General features: G+C 48.2%; 1 protein-coding gene across 1 annotated transcript in view; it reads right to left on the reverse strand.

Moving 5' to 3' along the window:
* Positions 1–4624: 4624 nt before the first annotated feature.
* Positions 4625–21959, reverse strand: part of LOC126234850 (loricrin-like) — a 113059-nt gene continuing 95724 nt past the window's right edge. Inside the window, exons 2-3 of the mRNA XM_049943592.1 lie at positions 13140–14886; positions 4625–4739 (exon numbers count right to left, since the gene is read on the reverse strand). Of these exons, the coding sequence (XP_049799549.1) occupies positions 4625–4739; positions 13140–14886 (1862 nt within the window). The remainder of the gene's footprint in view (positions 4740–13139; positions 14887–21959) is intronic.

Below are 21959 nucleotides of genomic sequence, written 5' to 3' on the forward strand. Positions count from 1 at the left end.
AAGTGCACTTCGTTTGGAATGTTGTAGTCGATTCTCGCGTGTTACACCAATTCTTAACTATGAGGATTATTTTTGTGATAAATACTTTCCCATTGTAAGACTCGCGGTCTCCTGACCTTCATTGCTTACATGTTCCGCCCTCACAATCATGTTCTGCACATCAAGACGCTTCATTCGAACCCAAAGTCGATAAGATAGTCAATCATGTATGAATTCATGTAAACAATATGCAATTGACAAGTGAGCGCACCGTGGTTGACATGAAAGTGGCTGGCGTGCATACATACATTCCAGACACGACGGTCACAGAGGCTTTTAGTGCAGGAGGGAAACCGCACAACGGGACGCTAGGACGCCCGTCCCTTCAGAGGACGACCCAGCCCATGTCTGCCGGTGACCGCCCGTGTATCGGACAGCATGGGCCCGAGTGAAAAGGGGAATGACCCCGTGTTCGGCTTAAAAGAAAATTCTGCTACATCGTGTGGCAGTGACCAGCATACGCATTCTTTACACATAGCACGCAGTTAGAGATTTTCACAGGGAGATAGCAAACGCCAAAGCTACAGGTTTCTGGGTTGGTCGCCTTAAACGAAACGTCATTCTCCCGTTTTAGAAGAGCAATGGTGATGGGCAGACGATATTTCTAACCCGTTGAGCTGAAGGAATAAAGGCAGAGACCGAAAGATATACCCCTTCACGTCTGGCGTGGAGAGGCGCCGTTCCATTGTCGCTTTTGGAGTGAGAAAACGTAACGAGAGCGTGCCCGCTCGTACGTGTACTCGAAAGAGTGAGCAGCAAGTCTCTCCTCAGTACTTCACTGGGAGAGCACCTCTGTCGAGAGCGAATCAAAGGGTTACTGTATATTGAGTCCTTGTGATTAAGCGTTGTTCACTGTGTTGGCCGACCCACTTATTGTGTGGCGTGAATGGACAGAGTTAGTTCAACGCCTGCGAGCGAGTGGCATCACAGTGGACTGGTTACTTGACGGGTGTACCACACCAATAGACTAGGAGCGAATAGGAATGCTTGACTTCTTCGCCAATCAGTCTCCCTATGCCTTGATGGTCAATCCAGATAGAACGAGAGTTATCTTATTTGTCAGCAGCGAGCGGCGCATACAGCAGTCATCGCAGCTTACGGTATTGTGCGCTACCGCTATTGCTAGCCCCATATTTCTTCAACAGTACACTTCACTGCATTTCACACACGACACCCTCGACTGTACCTGACAACATTCTAAACGATAATTATTCAAGTAGAGTAGGTACTCCTCTCAGCCATTCTTCCAAGGCAACAAGCATCTAAAACTTTGTATAGAAATTTAATTAGCGAATCCTATCCTTGAAAGGTAACTTCACATTCCGAAAAGAACCAGGATATAACATGTTCAATTCATAACTAAAAGTGTCATTGTGATTTCTCAGAATTTTTGCAAAATAAATGACTCTCGTTAGTTTAATGTTTCTCTTACACCAACTAGCACTACTCCAGTACCCAAGTATCACACTAGTTATGTAATTTTGTGAATTTTTCTGTCATTTCCTTACAGAGGACGACTTCAGAAGATATTTATTTCTGAAAGCTTTTCAGACGTTTCTCTTTGGAATGTTAGGAGCGTCTGTCTGACTTCTGTAGTAGTGTGGGGGTGGATATCGCATCTTGTGGGAGCCACAGGGTAAATGGTACATCTCAGATTAATCCGTTGCGCAGAAGAAGAGATCAACCCCACACCTCAGACCATTAGCCCATTTGTAACTATATACTCGTCTGACTCCGTCTCATTCGCACAAGATATTGATAATAAGGAAATAAACTGGTGGATTTGAGAGATTTCACTGTCATTGATAGAAGACATGGGTTTTAGTTTTCTCGTTAAACAGTGTGACTGCAGTTTTCGGTTGACGATCCATGGTGTTGAGTGCATTTTGACTCCATTCAGTGATGAAAATATGCCTTGTGTGAGCTTTGATCCTAAAAGAATAGTTGCACTTCCTGGGTCTACCTGATGCAGTGTTCCAGAACTTAATGGATAGTCACCTTCCTAATGTCACTGTAGGTACGAATGGACTGATGTTGAATCCTACTTGTTCATGCAGAAACAAATTTTCTCGAATGTAAGATTTCTCCTACGCGTTCCTTGGTTCTTGTTGATTCAGTATGCCTGTCATCTATTCTCCCCAACATCAAACCGCTGTAAACCACATGATAATCTCTCCGATAAATACACTTTTTCACACGATCTCATTAATATAGTACGTCAAGTCGCTATTCTTGCTGCAATCCGCAGTACTTCTATACCAGCTGTCACTCAGAGCTTGATCCACATTCTGGCTCTTGACTGCTGATAGCACTTACTAAGCCGATTAATTATTCTAAGAGTGTTCAGAATGGTTCAATCAATCATAAAGGGATTTATATGCTCTTATCGTTAATATTAATCCCTACTTATCAGTTGGTTTCTTTTTGATCTGTTATGAAATACTGGTAGTCCCATCATGTGCTCTTCAGCCCTTGCTGTTCTTCATTCAAGTGTACGCCCTCTCCTGACATTACTTAATGTGTGTGAGATATGTTCTCACCCAGATACATCTGGTATTGTATGTCATGAGGATAGACTTCTTGGCAATGTACGCCAGGCGTCTGATGTGAATTCTTCCCTTGTCATACTCTGGGTTCAACTCCGAAGTGACCTTCGAACGGAGCATGTCCATACAAAAGGTACGTTCACTTCCGGGTACGGAATGTTTTACATGAAATTCGTGGGTGGAATGTGTACATCGTGGGGAAGTTATTATTGGAAATTATTGTGAATTACTGATTGTTCGCTACAGTACGGAGCTACCCCAACAGCTATTTGATTTACCAGTTAGAAAGTAGACTTAAACCACCTACTTCCTGAAGACGTCACAAATCGTTTTACTCCTTTATTTAATGGTGCTTCCATATTGTTTTTCTCCGCAAGGTATTAATTCAATGTGAGCCCCATATGATTATGCATGTTTGCCGCATTTGTCACAAGATTTTGAACGTCTCTTCCTCCATGTCACACATTATGTATCTCTCACTGATAGTACAAGTATACTCAATGCTTTTCTGCAGTATTCCTCAGGTGACTAGTGTATTCTCCATTGCTCTTTGCAGGATTTGGTGTCCTCTGGTGGCATTACATTCTCTTTTGGAGGTGGCATTACATTCCCTTTTGGAGAAGTCCCTGGTCCACTGATGATACTTGTGAGGCTTGTCTAAATTTGAGTATTAGCTGGTAGCATGAAGGGTTGGACGTGAACTCTTCTCTCCTTCCTAATGCCTGGATACGATGTGGGTGGTTGAGGCGTTACTTCATGATATCACGTTTCACTGACCTCACATGTTTATTTATGCCCCAAATTGGAGTGTATATGCTCTCCTACCCGTTCTGTCAGCTGATGTTTTGCGTCATTCCCCTTTTTGTTTTGTTTCTAACTTGGATCGTCTGCGTATCTTTTTCCTTCTCTGATACTCGTAAACGCAACTTAAATGAAGCAAAGGCCTCTTACTTAAAATCAGATGGTGGTGGAACTAGCTAATTTTCCGTGGATCTTACCATTTCCTGGAATTTCTTTTACGTAACAGCCACAATAATCTTCGAATTCAGTTGTATCTCCTGAAAGAAAGCTTCAGTCCAAATATTCTTCCCTTGCCAGTAAAATCCAATATAGTGATCACCTGGTTTGGAATAGTCGGATGATCGTGGGTACTAACAACGCCCTTGGCTTCATGGTGGTTTATTCGTCTTGTTAAAACACAGTGCTAGGCAAGCTCACCAAGCGTATGATCTTTTTTAAAAGATCTATTGCTAACTGCTTAGATGCCTGCAACTGGTGTGAATCAAAATATAACGGTACGTGATGCTGCTTTCAACCCGCATGCTGGTGACTATAATTGTGCATTTTTACTGTTTCCTCATTTGAGCGAACGGAGGGTGTAATATTGGCTCATACAGCCGGATACTCAAGTTGGAAGTAGCTATTCGTTTTCCATCAGATTATGATGTCCTTGTGTTGGTGCTAATTCCTCAAGATGTAAGTTGACAGTCAAAACATTCGCTACAAATTCTTTGTGTCTGGCGTAATAACAACAAAAAGAGCGGATAATTACAGCTTCACTATGTAGGCCGATATCGCGGGGTAGTGATAATGATACTCCGGGCTTCTTGCCACATTCAGGATTCGTAACGGTCTTAGTTCCTAAGATCCTTCAATCAGGAATCGTTGGTTCCCGTGCTCGTTTGCATCACAGGGCAATGACTTCTCTTGCACCGCAAGCATTGCCGTCACATCCCCTTCCGCCTTTGGTATCAGCTCCATGGATGATAACAGCTTTCACACATCATATCCCGTTCTTGAGTGTGGGGGGGGGGGGGGAGGGGAGGAGGGAGATAGCTGATACATCAATGGAATTACATTCATATGTTAAGATGTGCGCTACCTCAGGTTCTGGGTACTTGCGGTTGTCCCTAATTGCTGTAGAGCTTTATTCAAAGAAGAGTACAGGTGCTGCTCACTTAGTCTCTCTTCCAAATGGACGTTGTCCTCTATCACAAGTTTACTGTTGCTGACAGGAAAGTTTCTTAACTTTCACCAATTTACCTATAAAGATTTTTTCCCCGCTGAATATATTCATCAGTTGATACGTCACAGCTTGCTTCTGCACCTTTGCTTCTTTCAGCAAGGAGCAGTGTTGTGAATGTAACTTGGTAGCTGCAAAAACGATCACACGTAGCACTAAAGCTAACAGTGTTACTGTTGTTCCACAGTTTAGGTTATCGACCCTTCTTTGAAATATTACATCCTTTACTTGTTCAGCAGCATCAGATAATAGTGTACTGACGCAACAAGATACCGGGTGAAGAATTATTTCTAATACCTCGCATTTAAGATCCAATGCACTTTTTGTGATAAGTGATTCGGTTTTCTACCGTTCTGTAAGATCGCTTTTGATCAACACCACTACTGAACTGAGTAGTGTGTAAACCTCCTTATGTTAGGTGTACAGTTCTCACAGGTGTTTATCAAGTGGTGTGGTACCAAATTATGGTATAAACACTTCGTTAAACCTAACCTTCATTAGTGCATGCATGTTCTTCTGACTCGCCCAATAAAACCATTTGACTTTCCATTTTCCAGTCGAACATAGTGGAGTGCAAATGACAGTGTTGGAGTACTTTTTGGACACTGACAACTTCCATGTAGAGAAAATTTGCCATTCATTGAAACATATAGGAAACCTTACATTTTCTCAAAATTTCGGTATCAATTCCCAATTCTGGGATTGTTCTTTAATTTTTGTACGTCTTTCAGCGGTACTCCCTAACGTCAAACTCGTACAGTAAACTGCGTGATCACGCGGCAAGAGTTCCATTCGTTAAATAAGAAATCTCACTTCATTTCAGTAGAAAAACTAGTGTTGCTATACGTATATTTACCTCGTTGGATTTCTGAAAATAATTTAGATTGACTTCGGCCTGTAGAAGTAGTCACTGCTACAGAAAGCCAACTTGCAGCTGTAAACCATACCTCCGTTAATGTGATTTCTGTGTGAACTAGGGCATAGAAATCTTTGGCTTAGTTGAAGAACATAGTTGAACGACGTGTTTTTACGAAACACGGTTTCTGGATGACTACTGCTCGATTGACAGCTACCTATTATTGATGCAATATGCTACTCTTTATCAGTTAATCGGGCTCCAGATACTGTTCTCGGGAGATTTCTTCGCATTTATAAAGTAGAGTTAATCTCCTTCAAGGTTTTTAGGATGACAGAATCACTCCTCATGCGTGGTACAAGCTCTTATGGTTAAACATTATTAGCTGTCGTCCTGTTCCTTTGAGATGTGTTCAGAAAGTCTCGTGATACTTACACAATGCAGCGGTTCTTGTGTTCTCATTCAGGTGTACATTCTCACCTGACAAAGTACTACTTGTTGTGGATGATATGCTCTCATCCACAGATATTTTTGGTGCTGTATTTTAACGATCGATTTAGGACAGTGTGCAATGCGTCTTCTGTTGCTCCTCAGAGGTATTCTGAGTTACTTACATGTGGCTGTTAATTACAACTTCTCCATAAACGGTGCATTCGTTTTCACATAGTGCGTTCCTTCTAGAATTCGTGAGTGAATGGAATGTGTGCATTTTCCAGCAGCTTTTACTGAGAATGGCTGCTGGTTGGCTGCGCTTAACTTCTATGTAACTAGGCCTACTTAACGCTTCACCTTCATTCGGGTAGGGGCACTCTGTTTGATATTCTGATGGAGCTTTTCTTTCTGATTAAATTACTTCGTATGGTAAACGCCCATTTGATACTGTCTTCCTACCATGTGATCTTTAATGCTGTCTGCAACAGAATACATTGAACGTCGTTGCCACCATGTTACACGATGTGCTCGTTTGATGGATAGCGCACGTATGCTTATTTTTCCTGGAGTGTTCTGTTAGTGAGTGACACCTTCTGTTTCAACCCGCGGTATCAGTAGGAGACGGTTTTCGTAAGCTGGTGATGGGAACCTGTAGGAAAATGTCCCTTTGCAAGGCGCTGGTGGTAGCTGTAAGGAGGATTGTTTGAATCCAATTATTAGCGACGAGCCTGCTGCCTTGTATACGTGAAATTTCATTTAGTGTGAAGACCATGGAGGTGTTTGACATATTTTATATCATATCTCATAGACAGATCAGATCAGCATGATGCACAAAATTTGACTCACAAAGCATATACATCTGCACTATCAGCGTCATTCACTACTACTTCGTTTCATACTCAATAGGTGGTGGGTCACTTTCCGTTGAGTCATCTATCACCTCTAACACACCTTAATAAACGCAGAGGCATTTAAGTGAGATTCGCATTTTGATGGAACTAATTTCTTGTAAGTCCTATTTTTTAAACTTTCTTTTAAATATCAGACACAATAAAATCTTATTTCGTCCTATGCTTCAAATCAATGAAGAAACCACCATGAGGACATACACTGTGGCCTCCGTCATCTTCATCATATTATTATGTATTAGTCGACCTGTGAGTAGGCTTAACGAAACTCCATTACATGGTTACAGTATGTTCCAGTGTCTAATGTCAATGTTGCTTAAATGAGTTTAGCTATAGCTGCAATATTCACTAGGATCTTAAGATGTCGCAGGAGTCAGTTCACAGCTTCACCACGTTATGATAGTCATTCAGTTTCTTAGATGCTCCTGCCCAACATGTTAAGCACACTATGGTGTTCTTTGGCTTAGGACAATAAGAGCTGATGCGTCACTAAAATTCCTTTCACATATTAAGTCAGGTTTCTTCTCAGCTACATCATTTTGGGGGCTCTCACTAGCTTTTGTTCCTTTGTTTCATAGGGTAACCCCAGAAACTATCTAGGCTTCCTTCCAAGTCTACACCGGTTCCGGCATTGCTCTCACCGTTTATTGTGTCTAATGTATTTGCATGCGAAAATAACTTACATTAAAGCTGCGTGTGTTACCTGGCGATGCACAGTAAAAACAAAAACACTTTAGTTTTGAATTGCGAAAGGTACTGTAATGTGAGGTACAGCACGAAACTACTTGCTTGAATCTCATTGTGAGAGTATACTTTCTTAGTCAATAGCCTTAGAGATAGCATTCATTCGTAGGATAAATCACGTTATCCTTAGAGCCGATCAGCCAAGTATTGGAACTACAACATAATGGACATTGCATATGGCTCTCAGGTCATGTGTAATAGTAAAGAAGTAAAACAGGAAACCCCCCTGCAGGGTCGGGGGTTTGAGTAGGCCCGCGGTATTCCTCCCTGTCGTAAGAGGCGACTAAAAGGAGTCTCAAATGTTTCGGCCTTATGTGATGGTCCCCTCTCGGGTTTGACCTCCATCTTTCTAAATTATTCCGAAGAGCGAGCCAATTGGGGAAGGGCGCCTTACATGGTGCACTGTATCCGTCGTGCGTTGAGACCTTTAGCCGGCTTTTTCGTCGTTGCACTGGTGTCCCGCTCGTTTTCCATCTCTTGGGCGAGGATACGTCCCTGGGTGCGATTCCCACGCTGCACTCTGCAGTGTTTCTTTTAACTGCGACGACGACCTTGGACAGTTTTGCACCTAAGATCCAGCACGGTAGCCAGTCCATTGTGGTGGGGCCGCCATGTACCCTCTTGGTTGTAGCCCCCTGACAACACATGGATCGCTCTACTGATGCCTGCGCCGTAAACTCCCCACGTATGCCAAGGAGTAGATGCCCATCTCCCTGGGGCATCGGGACTCCCGGCAATGGCCGTCCTGCCAGGTGGCTATTGCTGCGGCTGGGTGGCGCCCGTAGGGAGGGCCCTTGGTCGGAGTAGGTGGCATCAGGGCGGATGACCCGCAATGAAGCGTGGTACATAATCTCTCGCTGTCGGCCAGCCGCCAGCAGTCTCTAAGCGTTCTCGGGCTCAATTTAATGCTGACAATTACATTCCGAAAACGTTCCCCTCTGGCCACGCCGTGGGAGGAGCGTAAATCTCAGGATGGCAGTAGCAAATATTCGCCCCGATTCTTAGTTTGTACTAGAGCTGATGGGGAGTCTTTTCTCTCCACAAAGCCTCAGTTCTTCGTCGAGCATTTAGAGGACAAGTTTGGGGAGGTGGAGGGTTTGTCAAAAATGCGCTCTGGATCGGTCCTGATACAAACGTCATCCTCTGCCCAGTCACGGCGGTTACTTGCTTGTGACAAGTTGGGGTTGTTGCTGTTACGATCACACCGCATAAGAGTTTAAATATGGTCCAGGGTGTTATTTTCCATAGTGGCCTCCTTTTGCAGTCTGATTACGAGCTGCGCGCCAACTTAGAACGTAGAGGTGTACATTTCGTCCGGCGCGTTCATCGGGGTCCGAGGGACAATCAGGTTGCTACCGGTGCCTTCCTCTTGGCCTTCGAGGGTGATACGTTACCGGAAAAGGTCAAGGTGATGGTCTACCGATGTGACGTCAAGCCCTATATCCCTCCCCCGATGCGGTGCTTCAAGTGCTGGAAGTTCGTCCATATGTCTTCCCACTGCACTTCCAGCCTCACATGTCGAGATTGCGGACGCCCATCTCATCCCGATACTCCATGTGACCCGCCTCCTATCTGTGTTAACTGCGGAGAACACCATTCCCCCTGCTCGCCGGACTGTCGGATCTTCCAGAATGAAAGGAAGATAATGGAATATAAGACCCTGGACCGCCTGACCTACACCGAGGCAAAGCGGAAGTTTGAGCGGCTACATCCTGTGCCCATGCCGTCCACCTATGCTGCTGCTGCAACACCTGTTCGAACCTCTTCAGTGTCGTCCCCAACAGTTCGGACTCAGCTCTGTCAGAATTCACCGGCCCCCTTGGTTGTGGGGGCACTTCACTCCCTGTTGCTCCTGCTCCATCTACCTCAGGAGCAACACCACCCCAACCACCGGGGACATCTGTTCCCCCTTCACAGCCGGAGAAGCGTGGGCCTTCTTAGGCTCCTCTCGCCCGGAAGGGGTCCCTTGGGGCCCTCCCATCCCAGGCTTTGCCCAGTGCCAAAGCGGACACCCACAAGTTTGCCAAAAAACCACCGGTCACTGGTTGTAGGGCGTCGCGGTCGTCTTCAGTCCCTGAGACTGAACCAGTGAGGCCCTCCCAGCCAGAACCACCAAAGGCACAGCGCGCAAAGCAGTCGAAGACAAAGGCTCCCAAGAATCCTGACATTGCGGTGGCACCTGTCCCACCGCAACCTTCTCCCTCTGCGTCCGAAGATGAGGTGGAGATTCTGGCATCCGCTGAGGACCTGGATCTCGCCAGTCCTTCGGACGCAATGGATGGCTGTAGTACAGGTGGTGATTCAGTAGCAGCAGGGGCCCCGGAGGCGTAATCTGCCTTCCCAGTCCCGTCACGCCTTTCTCCGCAATGGCCAATACCATCCTCCAGTGGAACTGCAGCGGTTTCTTCCACCATCTAGCTAAGCCCACCAACTTATCAGCCTTCACCCTTTCTTCTGCATTGCTCTCCAGGAAACTTGGTTTCCAGCAATGCGAACCCCCACCCTCCGTGGCTATCGGGGTTATTATAAGAACCGAGCAGCTTATGAAAGGGTGTCTGGTGGCGTCTGCATATATGTCCTTCACACTCTGCACAGCGAGCCTGTCCCTCTCCAGACGCCTTTAGAGGCTGTCGCTGTACGCGTGTGGACGCCACAGGCTGTTACCGTCTGCAGTCTTTACATTCCACCGGATGGTAATGTCTCGCAGCATGTCCTGGCTGCACTGGTCGCCCAATTGCCGCCACCTTTCTTCCTATTGGGCGACTTCAACGCCCATAACCCTCTGTGGGGTGGGTCAGTGGCAACAGGTCGAGGCGCCATCGTTGAGCATTTATTGTCGCAGCTCGATCTCTCGCTGTTAAATGATGGTGCCTTCACACACTTCAGTGTGGCGCATGGCGCGTACTCCGCCATTGACCTTTCAATCTGTAGCCATAGCCTCTTACCGTCTGTCCAATGGAGTGTGCATGACGACCTGTGTGGTAGTGACCACTTTCCGCTCTTTTTGTCACTACCACAGCGTCACTCTTCTGGGCGCCCTAGCAGATGGGCTATGAATAAGGCTGACTGGGACTTGCTCTCCTCCACTGCCGCTTTTGAGCCTCTCTCTACGGATGACATTGATGCGGTGGTTCAATCGGTCACCACCGGCATGGTTACTGCCGCCGAATCTGCCATTCCCCATTCCTCTGGGTCCCCTCTGCGGAAGGCTGTGCCTTGGTGGTTGCCTGAGATAGCTGAAGCGATTAAAGATCGCCGGCGGGCGCTCCAGCGTCATAAGCGACATCCATCCATAGACCACCTTATCGCCTTCAAACGGCTGCGTGCACGGGCCCGCCTCCTTATCCGCCAAGGCAAGAAGGAGTGCTGGGAGCGGTATGTGTCCACCATTGGCCTCCATGTCACTCCATCGCAGGTCTGGGCCAAGATTCGACGCGTCTACGGGTATCGGCCACCTGTCAGCGTCCCTGCGCTCTCACTGAATGGAGCAGTTTGTACTGACTCCGACGTCATTGCAAATCGCTTAGCAGAGCATTTTGCTAAGAGTTCCGCTTCTGCGAATTACCCCCAGGCCTTCCGCTCCATTAAAGAGCGGATGGAACGTCGGAGCCTTTCGTTTCGCACCAACCACCCAGAATCTTACAATGCTCCATTTAGTGAGTGGGAATTTCGCAGTGCCCTAGCTGCTTGCCCTGATACCGCTCCTGGGCCAGATGGCATCCACTGTCAGATGCTGAAACACCTTTCAGTGGACTGCCAGCGGCGCCTTCTCGATCTTTACAACCGTCTTTGGGTCGAGGGGGAGTTTCCGTCGCAATGGCGGGAAGGCATTGTCATCCCCGTTTTGAAACCAGGAAAAAACCTTCTGGAGGTGGACAGCTACCGTCCCATTAGCCTCACCAACGTTCTTTGCAAGGTGCTTGAACTGATGGTGAGCCGGCCCTTGAATTGGGTACTGGAGTCTCGGGGCCTTCTGGCTCCGTCTCAGGGTGGGTTCCGTAAAGGCCGCTCCGCCACCGACAATCTGGTGAGCCTGGAATCGGCCATCCGTACTGCCTTTGCCCGCCGTCAGCACCTGGTCGCTGTCTTTTTCGACATGCGGAAGGCGTACGATACGATACGACATGGCATCATCACATCATTTCTACGCTTCATGGATGAGGTCTTTGGGGTCCTCTGCCGATTTTTATCCGCAATTTTCTGTCGTATCGTACATTCCGCGTTCAAGTCACGGCCTCGTATAGTTCCTCCCACGTCCAGGAGAACGGTGTGCCACAGGGGTCTGTTTTTAGTGTCTGCCTGTTTTTAATAGCGATTAACGGGCTCGCTGCGGCCGTTGGAAATTCTGTCTCAGCTTCCCTGTATGCTGACGACTTCTGCCTTTACTACAGCTCTACTGGCATTGCAGCTGTTGAACGTCAGCTACAGGGCGCTATCCGCTATCCGCAGTCTTGGGCTGTATGGCATGGTTTTCAGTTTTCGGGAGCCAAGACCTGCGTTATGCATTTTTGCCGACGACGTACTGTCCACCCGGAGCCGCAGCTTTCTCTTAACGGTGAACTTCTTCCAGTGCTGGAATCTATTTTTGGGGGTGGTTTTCGATGCCCGGTTGAATGGCTTTCTCACATCCGGCAGCTCAAACAGGCGTGTTGGCGGCATCTCAATGTTCTGCGATGTTTGAGCCACACGCGCTAGGGTGCCGACCGATCAACACTCTTGCGGCTCTACCAGACGTTAATCCTGTCTCGTCTGGATTATGGGAGCCTGGCTTATGGCTCAGATTCCCCATCTGTGTTGCGGGTGCTGGATCCAATCCTCCATAGCGGGATACGCCTAGCCACTGGTGCTTTGCGCACCAGCCGTGTGGACAGCATACTAGTGGAAGCAGGTGTCCCTCCACTGCGGTTACGGCGCCAACAATTACTGGCTGCTTATGCTGCCCATGTTTTTAGCTTGACTGGGCATCCAAATTACAGTGTCCTGTTCACGCAGGCAGCCGTCCATCTGCCAGACCGTCGGCCCCGGTCGGGTTGTCCGATCGCCGTACGCGTCAAGGAGCTTCTCTCCGGGCTTGCGTTTTTCCCTGTTCCACCTCCTTTCCGGGCACCTCTGCGTACACCCCCATGGTCTGTGCTTCACCATTGCTGTTTGCTCGAATTGGCACAGGGCCCGAAGAACTGTCCCTCCAGAAGACTTCCGGCACCGCTTTCTTTCAATCCTCTCAACGTATCAGATCTCACAGTCTCGCCCCCCCCCCTCGCCGCACCGTTTACCCCCCCCCCTCGCCGCACCGTTTACCCCCCCCCCCTCGCCGCACCGTTTACCCCCCCCCCCTCGCCGCACCGTTTACCCCCCCCCCCTCGCCGCACCGTTTACCCCCCCCCCTCGCCGCACCGTTTACCCCCCCCCCCTCGCCGCACCGTTTACCCCCCCCCCCTCGCCGCACCGTTTACCCCCCCCCCCTCGCCACACCGTTTACCCCCCCCCTCGCCACACCGTTTACCCCCCCCCTCGCCGAACCGTTTACCCCCCCCCTCGCCGCACCGTTTACCCCCCCCTCGCCGCACCGTTTGCCCCCCCCCTCGCCGCACCGTTTGCCCCCTCCCTCGCCGCACCGTTTGCCCCCTCCCTCGCCGCACCGTTTGCCCCCTCCCTCGCCGCACCGTTTGCCCCCTCCCTCGCCGCACCGTTTGCCCCCTCCCTCGCCGCACCGTTTGCCCCCTCCCTCGCCGCACCGTTTGCCCCCTCCCTCGCCGCACCGTTTGCCCCCTCCCTCGCCGCACCGTTTGCCCCCTCCCTCGCCGCACCGTTTGCCCCCTCCCTCGCCGCACCGTTTGCCCCCTCCCTCGCCGCACCGTTTGCCCCCTCCCTCGCCGCACCGTTTGCCCCCTCCCTCGCCGCACCGTTTGCCCCCTCCCTCGCCGCACCGTTTGCCCCCTCCCTCGCCGCACCGTTTGCCCCCTCCCTCGCCGCACCGTTTGCCCCCTCCCTCGCCGCACCGTTTGCCCCCTCCCTCGCCGCACCGTTTGCCCCCTCCCTCGCCGCACCGTTTGCCCCCTCCCTCGCCGCACCGTTTGCCCCCTCCCTCGCCGCACCGTTTGCCCCCTCCCTCGCCGCACCGTTTGCCCCCTCCCTCGCCGCACCGTTTGCCCCCTCCCTCGCCGCACCGTTTGCCCCCTCCCTCGCCGCACCGTTTGCCCCCTCCCTCGCCGCACCGTTTGCCCCCTCCCTCGCCGCACCGTTTGCCCCCTCCCTCGCCGCACCGTTTGCCCCCTCCCTCGCCGCACCGTTTGCCCCCTCCCTCGCCGCACCGTTTGCCCCCTCCCTCGCCGCACCGTTTGCCCCCTCCCTCGCCGCACCGTTTGCCCCCTCCCTCGCCGCACCGTTTGCCCCCTCCCTCGCCGCACCGTTTGCCCCCTCCCTCGCCGCACCGTTTGCCCCCTCCCTCGCCGCACCGTTTGCCCCCTCCCTCGCCGCACCGTTTGCCCCCTCCCTCGCCGCACCGTTTGCCCCCTCCCTCGCCGCACCGTTTGCCCCCTCCCTCGCCGCACCGTTTGCCCCCTCCCTCGCCGCACCGTTTGCCCCCTCCCTCGCCGCACCGTTTGCCCCCTCCCTCGCCGCACCGTTTGCCCCCTCCCTCGCCGCACCGTTTGCCCCCTCCCTCGCCGCACCGTTTGCCCCCTCCCTCGCCGCACCGTTTGCCCCCTCCCTCGCCGCACCGTTTGCCCCCTCCCTCGCCGCACCGTTTGCCCCCTCCCTCGCCGCACCGTTTGCCCCCTCCCTCGCCGCACCGTTTGCCCCCTCCCTCGCCGCACCGTTTGCCCCCTCCCTCGCCGCACCGTTTGCCCCCTCCCTCGCCGCACCGTTTGCCCCCTCCCTCGCCGCACCGTTTGCCCCCTCCCTCGCCGCACCGTTTGCCCCCTCCCTCGCCGCACCGTTTGCCCCCTCCCTCGCCGCACCGTTTGCCCCCTCCCTCGCCGCACCGTTTGCCCCCTCCCTCGCCGCACCGTTTGCCCCCTCCCTCGCCGCACCGTTTGCCCCCTCCCTCGCCGCACCGTTTGCCCCCTCCCTCGCCGCACCGTTTGCCCCCTCCCTCGCCGCACCGTTTGCCCCCTCCCTCGCCGCACCGTTTGCCCCCTCCCTCGCCGCACCGTTTGCCCCCTCCCTCGCCGCACCGTTTGCCCCCTCCCTCGCCGCACCGTTTGCCCCCCCACCCCTGCTCGCCGCACCGTTTGCCCCCTCCCTCGCCGCACCGTTTGCCCCCCCACCCCTGCTCGCCGCACCGTTTGCCCCCTCCCTCGCCGCACCGTTTGCCCCCCCACCCCTGCTCGCCGCACCCTGAGTGTTTGTCATTTTTTTTTAGTTCAATCTGAACTTTGGCCCACGGAATTAGAATGTGGTTTCTAGTGTGTCTCTTGGCACTTGGCGGTGGCTTTTTCTTTTTCGTCTCTATGGTCAGCCAACCACTGTCACACTATGTGTGATTTTAATTCGTTTTCTCTGTTCTCTGTGTGAGTCTTCCTTGACATCTCTTGTCATTCCATTGTTTGTTTTTACTCTTTCTGGGTGTTTCAAGTGCGTGGAAAAACTACCGATGGCTCTTGTAGTCTGGTCCCTTCAATCGAACCAACCAACCAACCAACTCCTCATGGTTGTGTCACGCTCATTTGGTATAACGTTACTGTCAGTTGCAATTTTCACCGTTTAAAATATTGTTCCAATTGCTCTGTTGTGCGAATATTTTCTCTTTACACGCCCTTTCAGAATGTTGGTTGTAAGTTTTCATCCACAGATTATTTTGAGTTGCTTTTCATACGGATCTACTTATAGACGAACTACGATGGGTGTTGAATGTTAACTGTTCCTCTGATACACTAAGAGACATTAATTTCCATGTTACTCCCCTGTACAAGGATACATAATCTTTCTGATGAAGTGTGTTTTTCCTGGATTTTGGCGATGGTATTGGAATACTTACATCTTGCATAAGTATTTACTGGTAATGATAGTCAAATACTGCATTAAGAGTTTCGCTCTAATGCTGCCTGAGGGCTGCCTGCTTTTCTCGACCAGTTCCTCTGGATGATATGGAATGACCCCTGTCTCCATTGTTTGGTGGCGCTTTACTACTTAGTCCATTTTCTACGAATGCTAGACATTCAACATCCTTTGTGACTTCCATCTGATTGTTTACCACATGTGACACATGACTATAGACTTGTTTTCCCTCATGTTAAATGTTGCATTCGTTGCAAGAACTACATGCAGATGCTTTAGTTCTCTGCATTGTTGCAGTGGTAACGAAAGTCTTCTCCATCAGTCTTCGTAGGGGAATAGTTACCGTGGCAGGTCATTCTTTATAGAGAAAGTTCATTGTTCACAGCTGACGACTGTGAAACCTACTTTTTGATTTTATCACTTTTTAATTCCCAGTTCAATAGATAACCGTGCTGGAGGCGCAGTGCGTCTCCTATTTTAATACCAGGATCGACGTTGATCAGCGACTGGCTACTTCTTCAGATACTACGTCACACAGCTTCTACGCCCTTCAGTTCTGCGTGCCTCACATGTGTGTGCATGTTAACCATGTTTGGTATCAGCTGTTTTTTCGCTTGATGCATTACTATCTTTCAGACAGTTATCTGACGTTTTCATGGAGCCCTCTGCCATTCATAAACACACCTTCATATAAGCAGAGGAATCGCAACTGGTTTACTTGACTGAATATTCAGCGTCCGCTTATTTTCACATCTTTAGCATGGATACAGCTACTGTTACCTGAAAATGGCCATTTCTGCTGACATGAAACATCTTCTAGACTTTCCTCATCCTCCTAACAAGAAGTCCAATACGTACAAAAGCTGAACGTGTCAAAAGGTAATGATCGTAGAGGTACACAACCTCACGCACTAACGAACAGTTCCTCCATATTTCTAGTATCAGAGCGCACATTAATTTAAACACACGTATGTCTTTCGGTACCAATGACTGTTGATGTTGGCTTAATATTGCAACTGATTTGAATCACAAGATGAAGTTCCATTACAGTGCTTAAAACGCGGTCTATCAGGGATGATGGGGGGGAACAAGCGCGATGTTAAGGCGTGTCTCCAAACTGAAGGTACTCACTGCAGTTTTTTCCCTTGGTTTCTCTTATTAATGCAAACAAGACGTGTAATGCTTCTAGAGTCCACCGGAAGTAAATGTAAAAGCTCATAATACCCTGATTCACTTTCGGTGTCGGTTCATGACAAATGTTTGTCACTTGGTAGGTTTACCAAAGATGTCAAGCCGTCTTCGTGAAAGCATTCAATATTGTTAATACTAAGTAGCTTCAGCAACCGCGCTCGAGTCCTGAGATTGTGACAGGTCATGCCTCACCAGACATTCCGTTATATTCGGATTTCATATTGGGCATCGTATTCTCAGAATCTTGCTGCTAAAGCCGCTCTGCTTCCTGTCCTAACGCACGTAACAGGCATTGATAGCTGTTCCTCGACATACATATCTGCCATATCTTCTTTCATCTTGGATGTTACCTCCTAGGATTACTTCAGCTGACGACAGTTTTGATACTTGCCGGCCTCTTAGTGACACAAGAAAGCAACCGATGGGTCACTGGAATTATTTTCATATCTTGATTTGATTAAGGTGTCTGGTATCCGTTCTTACTGCTGGCGATAGTCATAATTGCTGCACGATTTCATTCACAGGGAAGAAAGGTTCCCTCATCAGTATGCATTCTTCCAAATCCTTATTTCCTTGATCTATTCCCTCAATCTAAGAAACTTTGTGGTAGAAACAGGAACTTTGCCAAACGTAAAACAATAAACTGGCAGCCAAGATAACAGGAATTGTTTTTATTCCATGATTACAGGTTTCGGCGAAACTAAAGCCGCCATCATCGAATCTTAGGACACATACAGGTCACAACATCAAGGCAAACAATGTTGATATTAATAGTTGCCTATAACACGCAGGCCTTATAATATTGTTGTAAGCAGCACACAGGCGGTAGAGAGAGATGACTGTTAATGCGTCAGGATTGGCCGGGAGGGGAAAGCAGTAGGCACCCTTTGAGGTTAAGAATAAAATATAGTTTAAACTGTATGAAGTTTTAATGCCGTAAAGAAGGGCAGGCCCGTAAAAGCCGCCGAGACTGAATGAGTAGCCGCCCAAGAGAGCAGCTGAAGAGGGCGTCTTATCGGTTTGGTAGCTGCCGCAGAAGAGAGTGAACGGCGTGTCCGCTCCCTGCAGCTGGTCACGGTTCCACCCCCACTTGACTACCTCCAAGCCTCCCTATTGGTCGGTCGGATCGTAAGACGCGTAGTTAGGTAGCGTTACCTCGTAAGCAACAGGTGAGATTAGCTGCTGATGGTTTAACACGTGAGTTTCAGGTTGGTTCAATCCGATTCTGGGCAATGTGACTGACACGCTGCAACTTAACGCCAGGCAGAAGATACTGACGAACATAAAGTGGAAAAACATAAATCAAACTTTATCCTAATAAATCCATTTAATATCGGCCCTCACCGTACATGACAACATAAACGTAGAGTGTCTCCAACACACACAAACGCAAGCTATTAATATCACCATTGTTTGTCTTGATATTGTAACCTGTATGTTTCCTAAGATACTATGATGGCTGTTTTAGTTTAACCGAAACCGGTAATCATGGAATAAAACGTATTCCTGCGGTCTTGGCTACCAGTTCATTGTTTTACAAGCATCTATATCGCTCCCACATGAGCACAATGGGCTCCCTACAAAATTTCTAAGCGTGTTGAATATGGCTGCGTGGTCAGGGACCGGTTACAGAGTAAAATTACAGCAATAACACCATTCGGTCGCAAGAAAGAAGTCTCTTGATCTATGGTTCCTAGTGCTGTGAGTGCCTTCATCAGAACTAAAGCACTGGAACTGGCCTATATCATAATCACAAATTTATAGCACAAAGGAGTACAAAAAAAAAACAGCACTTAACGTCACGTATAAAAATAAATATCAAGTGATAATGCTTCAGTCACAAAATTTAGGAAATAGAATACATAGAAAGTAGTTCACTATTGGCTGCCGACATGTGTCGATAATCAGGCTGAAGCGGGTGTGGTAGCAGTTGCAGACAGAACAACACTACACCACAAGTACCCTCTAGTAGCCGCCAATACGAACAGGGTACCTAACATTCAAAATCGGGTAAGACGAATGTTAGGGTGAACATTTAGTACGTGAGGTAAAAGGCAATATTTTTTTTATCTGACAGCAGCAGACAAAACAACGTGCCTACATTAAGGCTTATAATTACAGTTTAAAGGCTGGAAACGCCATTACGGAAATACGAAGGGAGCTGAATAACTCAGCAAGAATGAAAATGGTATAACATGAAATGTAGTTAATATAATTCTTTGTTTATAAAATGGTTTGTATGAACTACATTTCATGTTACACCATTTATCTTCTCACGGACTTATTCCCCTGCCTTTGTATTTCTATACTGGCAGTTTTCAGCCTTTAAACTGCAATTAAAAGCTCTAATGTAGACAGATTACCTTGTCTGCTGTTGTCAGATCAGAAAATATTGCCTTTTACTTAATGTAGTAAATAATGTTCACCATGACGTTCGTCTTTCCATATTCTGAATGGTGGACTGCCCGCTTTTAACTCAACTCAGGCAGATGTTTCCGGTGTCTGATACGGTTGTTCCACTTTCGTTATGACGTTGCGATGGCTAATTTAGTTTTGATTTTTATCCGTGTAGGGGGTTTTCATCGCTTGATCTGAGGGTTTGTCCTTTCTTTGTGTTGAGTCTGGCCTTTGGCCTACGATTTAGACCGGGTTTTTTGTGTGTTTCTTGGTGGTTGGCTTTCCCGTTTTTGCTTCTATGGTCGGCCAACCACTGTCACAATCAGTGTCATTTTAATTCCTTTTGTCTTCTCTCTGCCTGTGTCTTTCTTGTCCTGTGTCGTCTCTTGTCATCTCCAATCTTTTTATTCTTTGTGTTTCCGGTTCGTGGAAAAGGGACCGATGGCCCTACTAGTCAAACCCACAAACCGACCGACAAACCAACCAAACAAGCAATGTGTCCGTTCGGGAACAAACGTCGCTGAGATTCAGGGTGACGCCGTTCCGCCATGGGCGATCGAAGGCCATCCTGATGTCTAGGAACACAGACCTTGCAGCTTCGTTGGTATTTCAGCAGCTGTATAAGATGTTCATCTACGCGGAGGGAGTTTTGTATTTTGGAGTGATGATTCCTTAATCCTAATTGCTCTGGTCAGTGTTCCAGTGATTCAGTGTCTAGTGGGACGTTTCAGAATCACCTTTGTAACAAACTTGCTGAGAGAGCACAAAAGACCGATAGGTCAGTAATTTTGTGCCAGTGAGTGGTCTTCCCCTGGCTTCCTGAACTCCAGGTCTTCGGCCATCTTCCAAAAGGCAGGGAAGTGCTGATACGGTAGGGTGGCATTGCTGATGTGTGTGACATATTCCTTACTTCCGTGAAATCCTGGAGCACAAGGTGTGGAATGCCACCAGAACTAGGAGCTTTGCTATTTGCGGTGTGCTCAGTAACTCAGGAAACTTCATGTGTACTAGGAAGTGTTAATACGTCCTGTGTTGGTTGGCCTAAAAGTCGTGTAACCACCTGGCCTGGTCCTAGTGCGAATGCTGTGTCGGAAGCTGTCAGATTCGATGCGAATGTCGCTGGTAGTGTTGGGATTATAAGGTCTGCATTCTCTTCTGAGGAATAAGTAGTTCCGTGACGTCCTTTTAAATCGGGTGTGTAGTGTTTATCCTTGGTGAAGTGGCGGATTACCTTCCACTCTGCAGGTCAATCCATGACGGCAGGTGGTAGATACCACTGCGCGGTTTTAAATGTTTGTATTATTCCCATACGATTCTCTGGGGCCTTAGGCGTGCTTATTATACAACGGGAGCATTGAGCGCTACCAATATTTAATGAGGTGTTTCCTCACATAGATAAATCCCTGGACCTCAGGAAGCAGGGCAGCTGAGCGTTGTTGCGGCTCGAGTATTGGGATGGTGCCGGTTTCTACGTTCTTGAACTACAGTGTTGAGGGGCTCTAAAACTTAATCAGTTAATGCGGTTTCCGTAGTTTCGTTTATTTATCATAATATTAACGTTCTTCCTGAAAGGTGCCCAGTTCACGTTTTTCTAGTGAAGTTAGGTCCTGTGAAAAGAATTACGTGCGTTTGTGTGGTGTGGTGAGAGATCGTTCATAGCGTTATCGTAGAGTATAAAAGTTACCCCCTGATTAGGGCCTTGGCCATTTCTAAAATTACCTGACACAAACTCCAAATACCCTGTCTTGGGAACCAAACAGAACCAGAGGCAAGTTGTATGAGTTTGTTTACCTCACCCCCCTTCCCCACTCCTGTATTAATTAGTTCTGCGAAGTAGAAGCCACTCACGTAACAGTGGCAAATGGTTGAAAGCGGGAATACTAAAATCTGATACTCGCTTATTAAAAAATATATATTTAAGTACTACACATTGTAGAATCTCTAACATGCCTTGATTACTCACCTCTTGGGTCCTGGCGAAGCAATATTTTCCTCACAGCAAAGTCTGCATTGTGATCAACCTCTGACCGTTTTCACATGTAATACTACACTTGAATCACTGAACAAAGTACTGTTTATGCCTGAAATATTTTTCGTTGGAGGACGTGTCCAGATCTGACTGTCTTCGTGGTTCGGCTTTGTGTTTTCTTACCAAAAATAGACCAAATCACCACAGAAGTAAACCCCAGCTTCAGAAGCCAGCTACGTATTATCGTATGATGGTGAGAAGTGATTATGCTGGTTTCCGCCTTTTTTTACTGGAATGTATTCTGTGGAGCTACATCAAAAGTCTTCGACTTAATGATTTCACTTCGTTTGAATGTTGCTCTCTTTTTTTGTGATTGATTCTGTCCCATTAGTCGTTTGTAACTCTTTACTCTTATGACACCGTCTCACTTCCACAAGATATTGATAACAACGAAATAAGCTGGTGGATTTGAGAGACTTAAATGGTCACTGATAGAAGATTGTTGGTTTTAACTTTCGCGTTAAACGGTGTGACTACAGTTTTCGGTTGAAGTTCCATGTTGTTGTGAGTGCATTTTGACTCCATTCAGTGATGAAAATATGCCTTGTGTGAGCGTTGATCAAAACGAATAGTTACACGTCCTGGGCCCATTGTAGGTACGAAATGACTGACGTTGAATCCTACTTGTTCATGCAGAAACAAATTTTCTCGAATGTAAGATTTCTCCCACGCGTACCTTGGTTCTTGTTTGATTCAGTATGCTTTTCATCTATACTCCCCGACATCAAACAGCTGTAAACCACATGATTATCTCTTCGCTAAATACGCTTACTTTCTCACACGATCTCATTAACAT

This window comes from Schistocerca nitens, chromosome 2 (assembly GCF_023898315.1).
Source record: "Schistocerca nitens isolate TAMUIC-IGC-003100 chromosome 2, iqSchNite1.1, whole genome shotgun sequence".
Lineage (NCBI taxonomy): Eukaryota > Metazoa > Arthropoda > Insecta > Orthoptera > Acrididae > Schistocerca > Schistocerca nitens.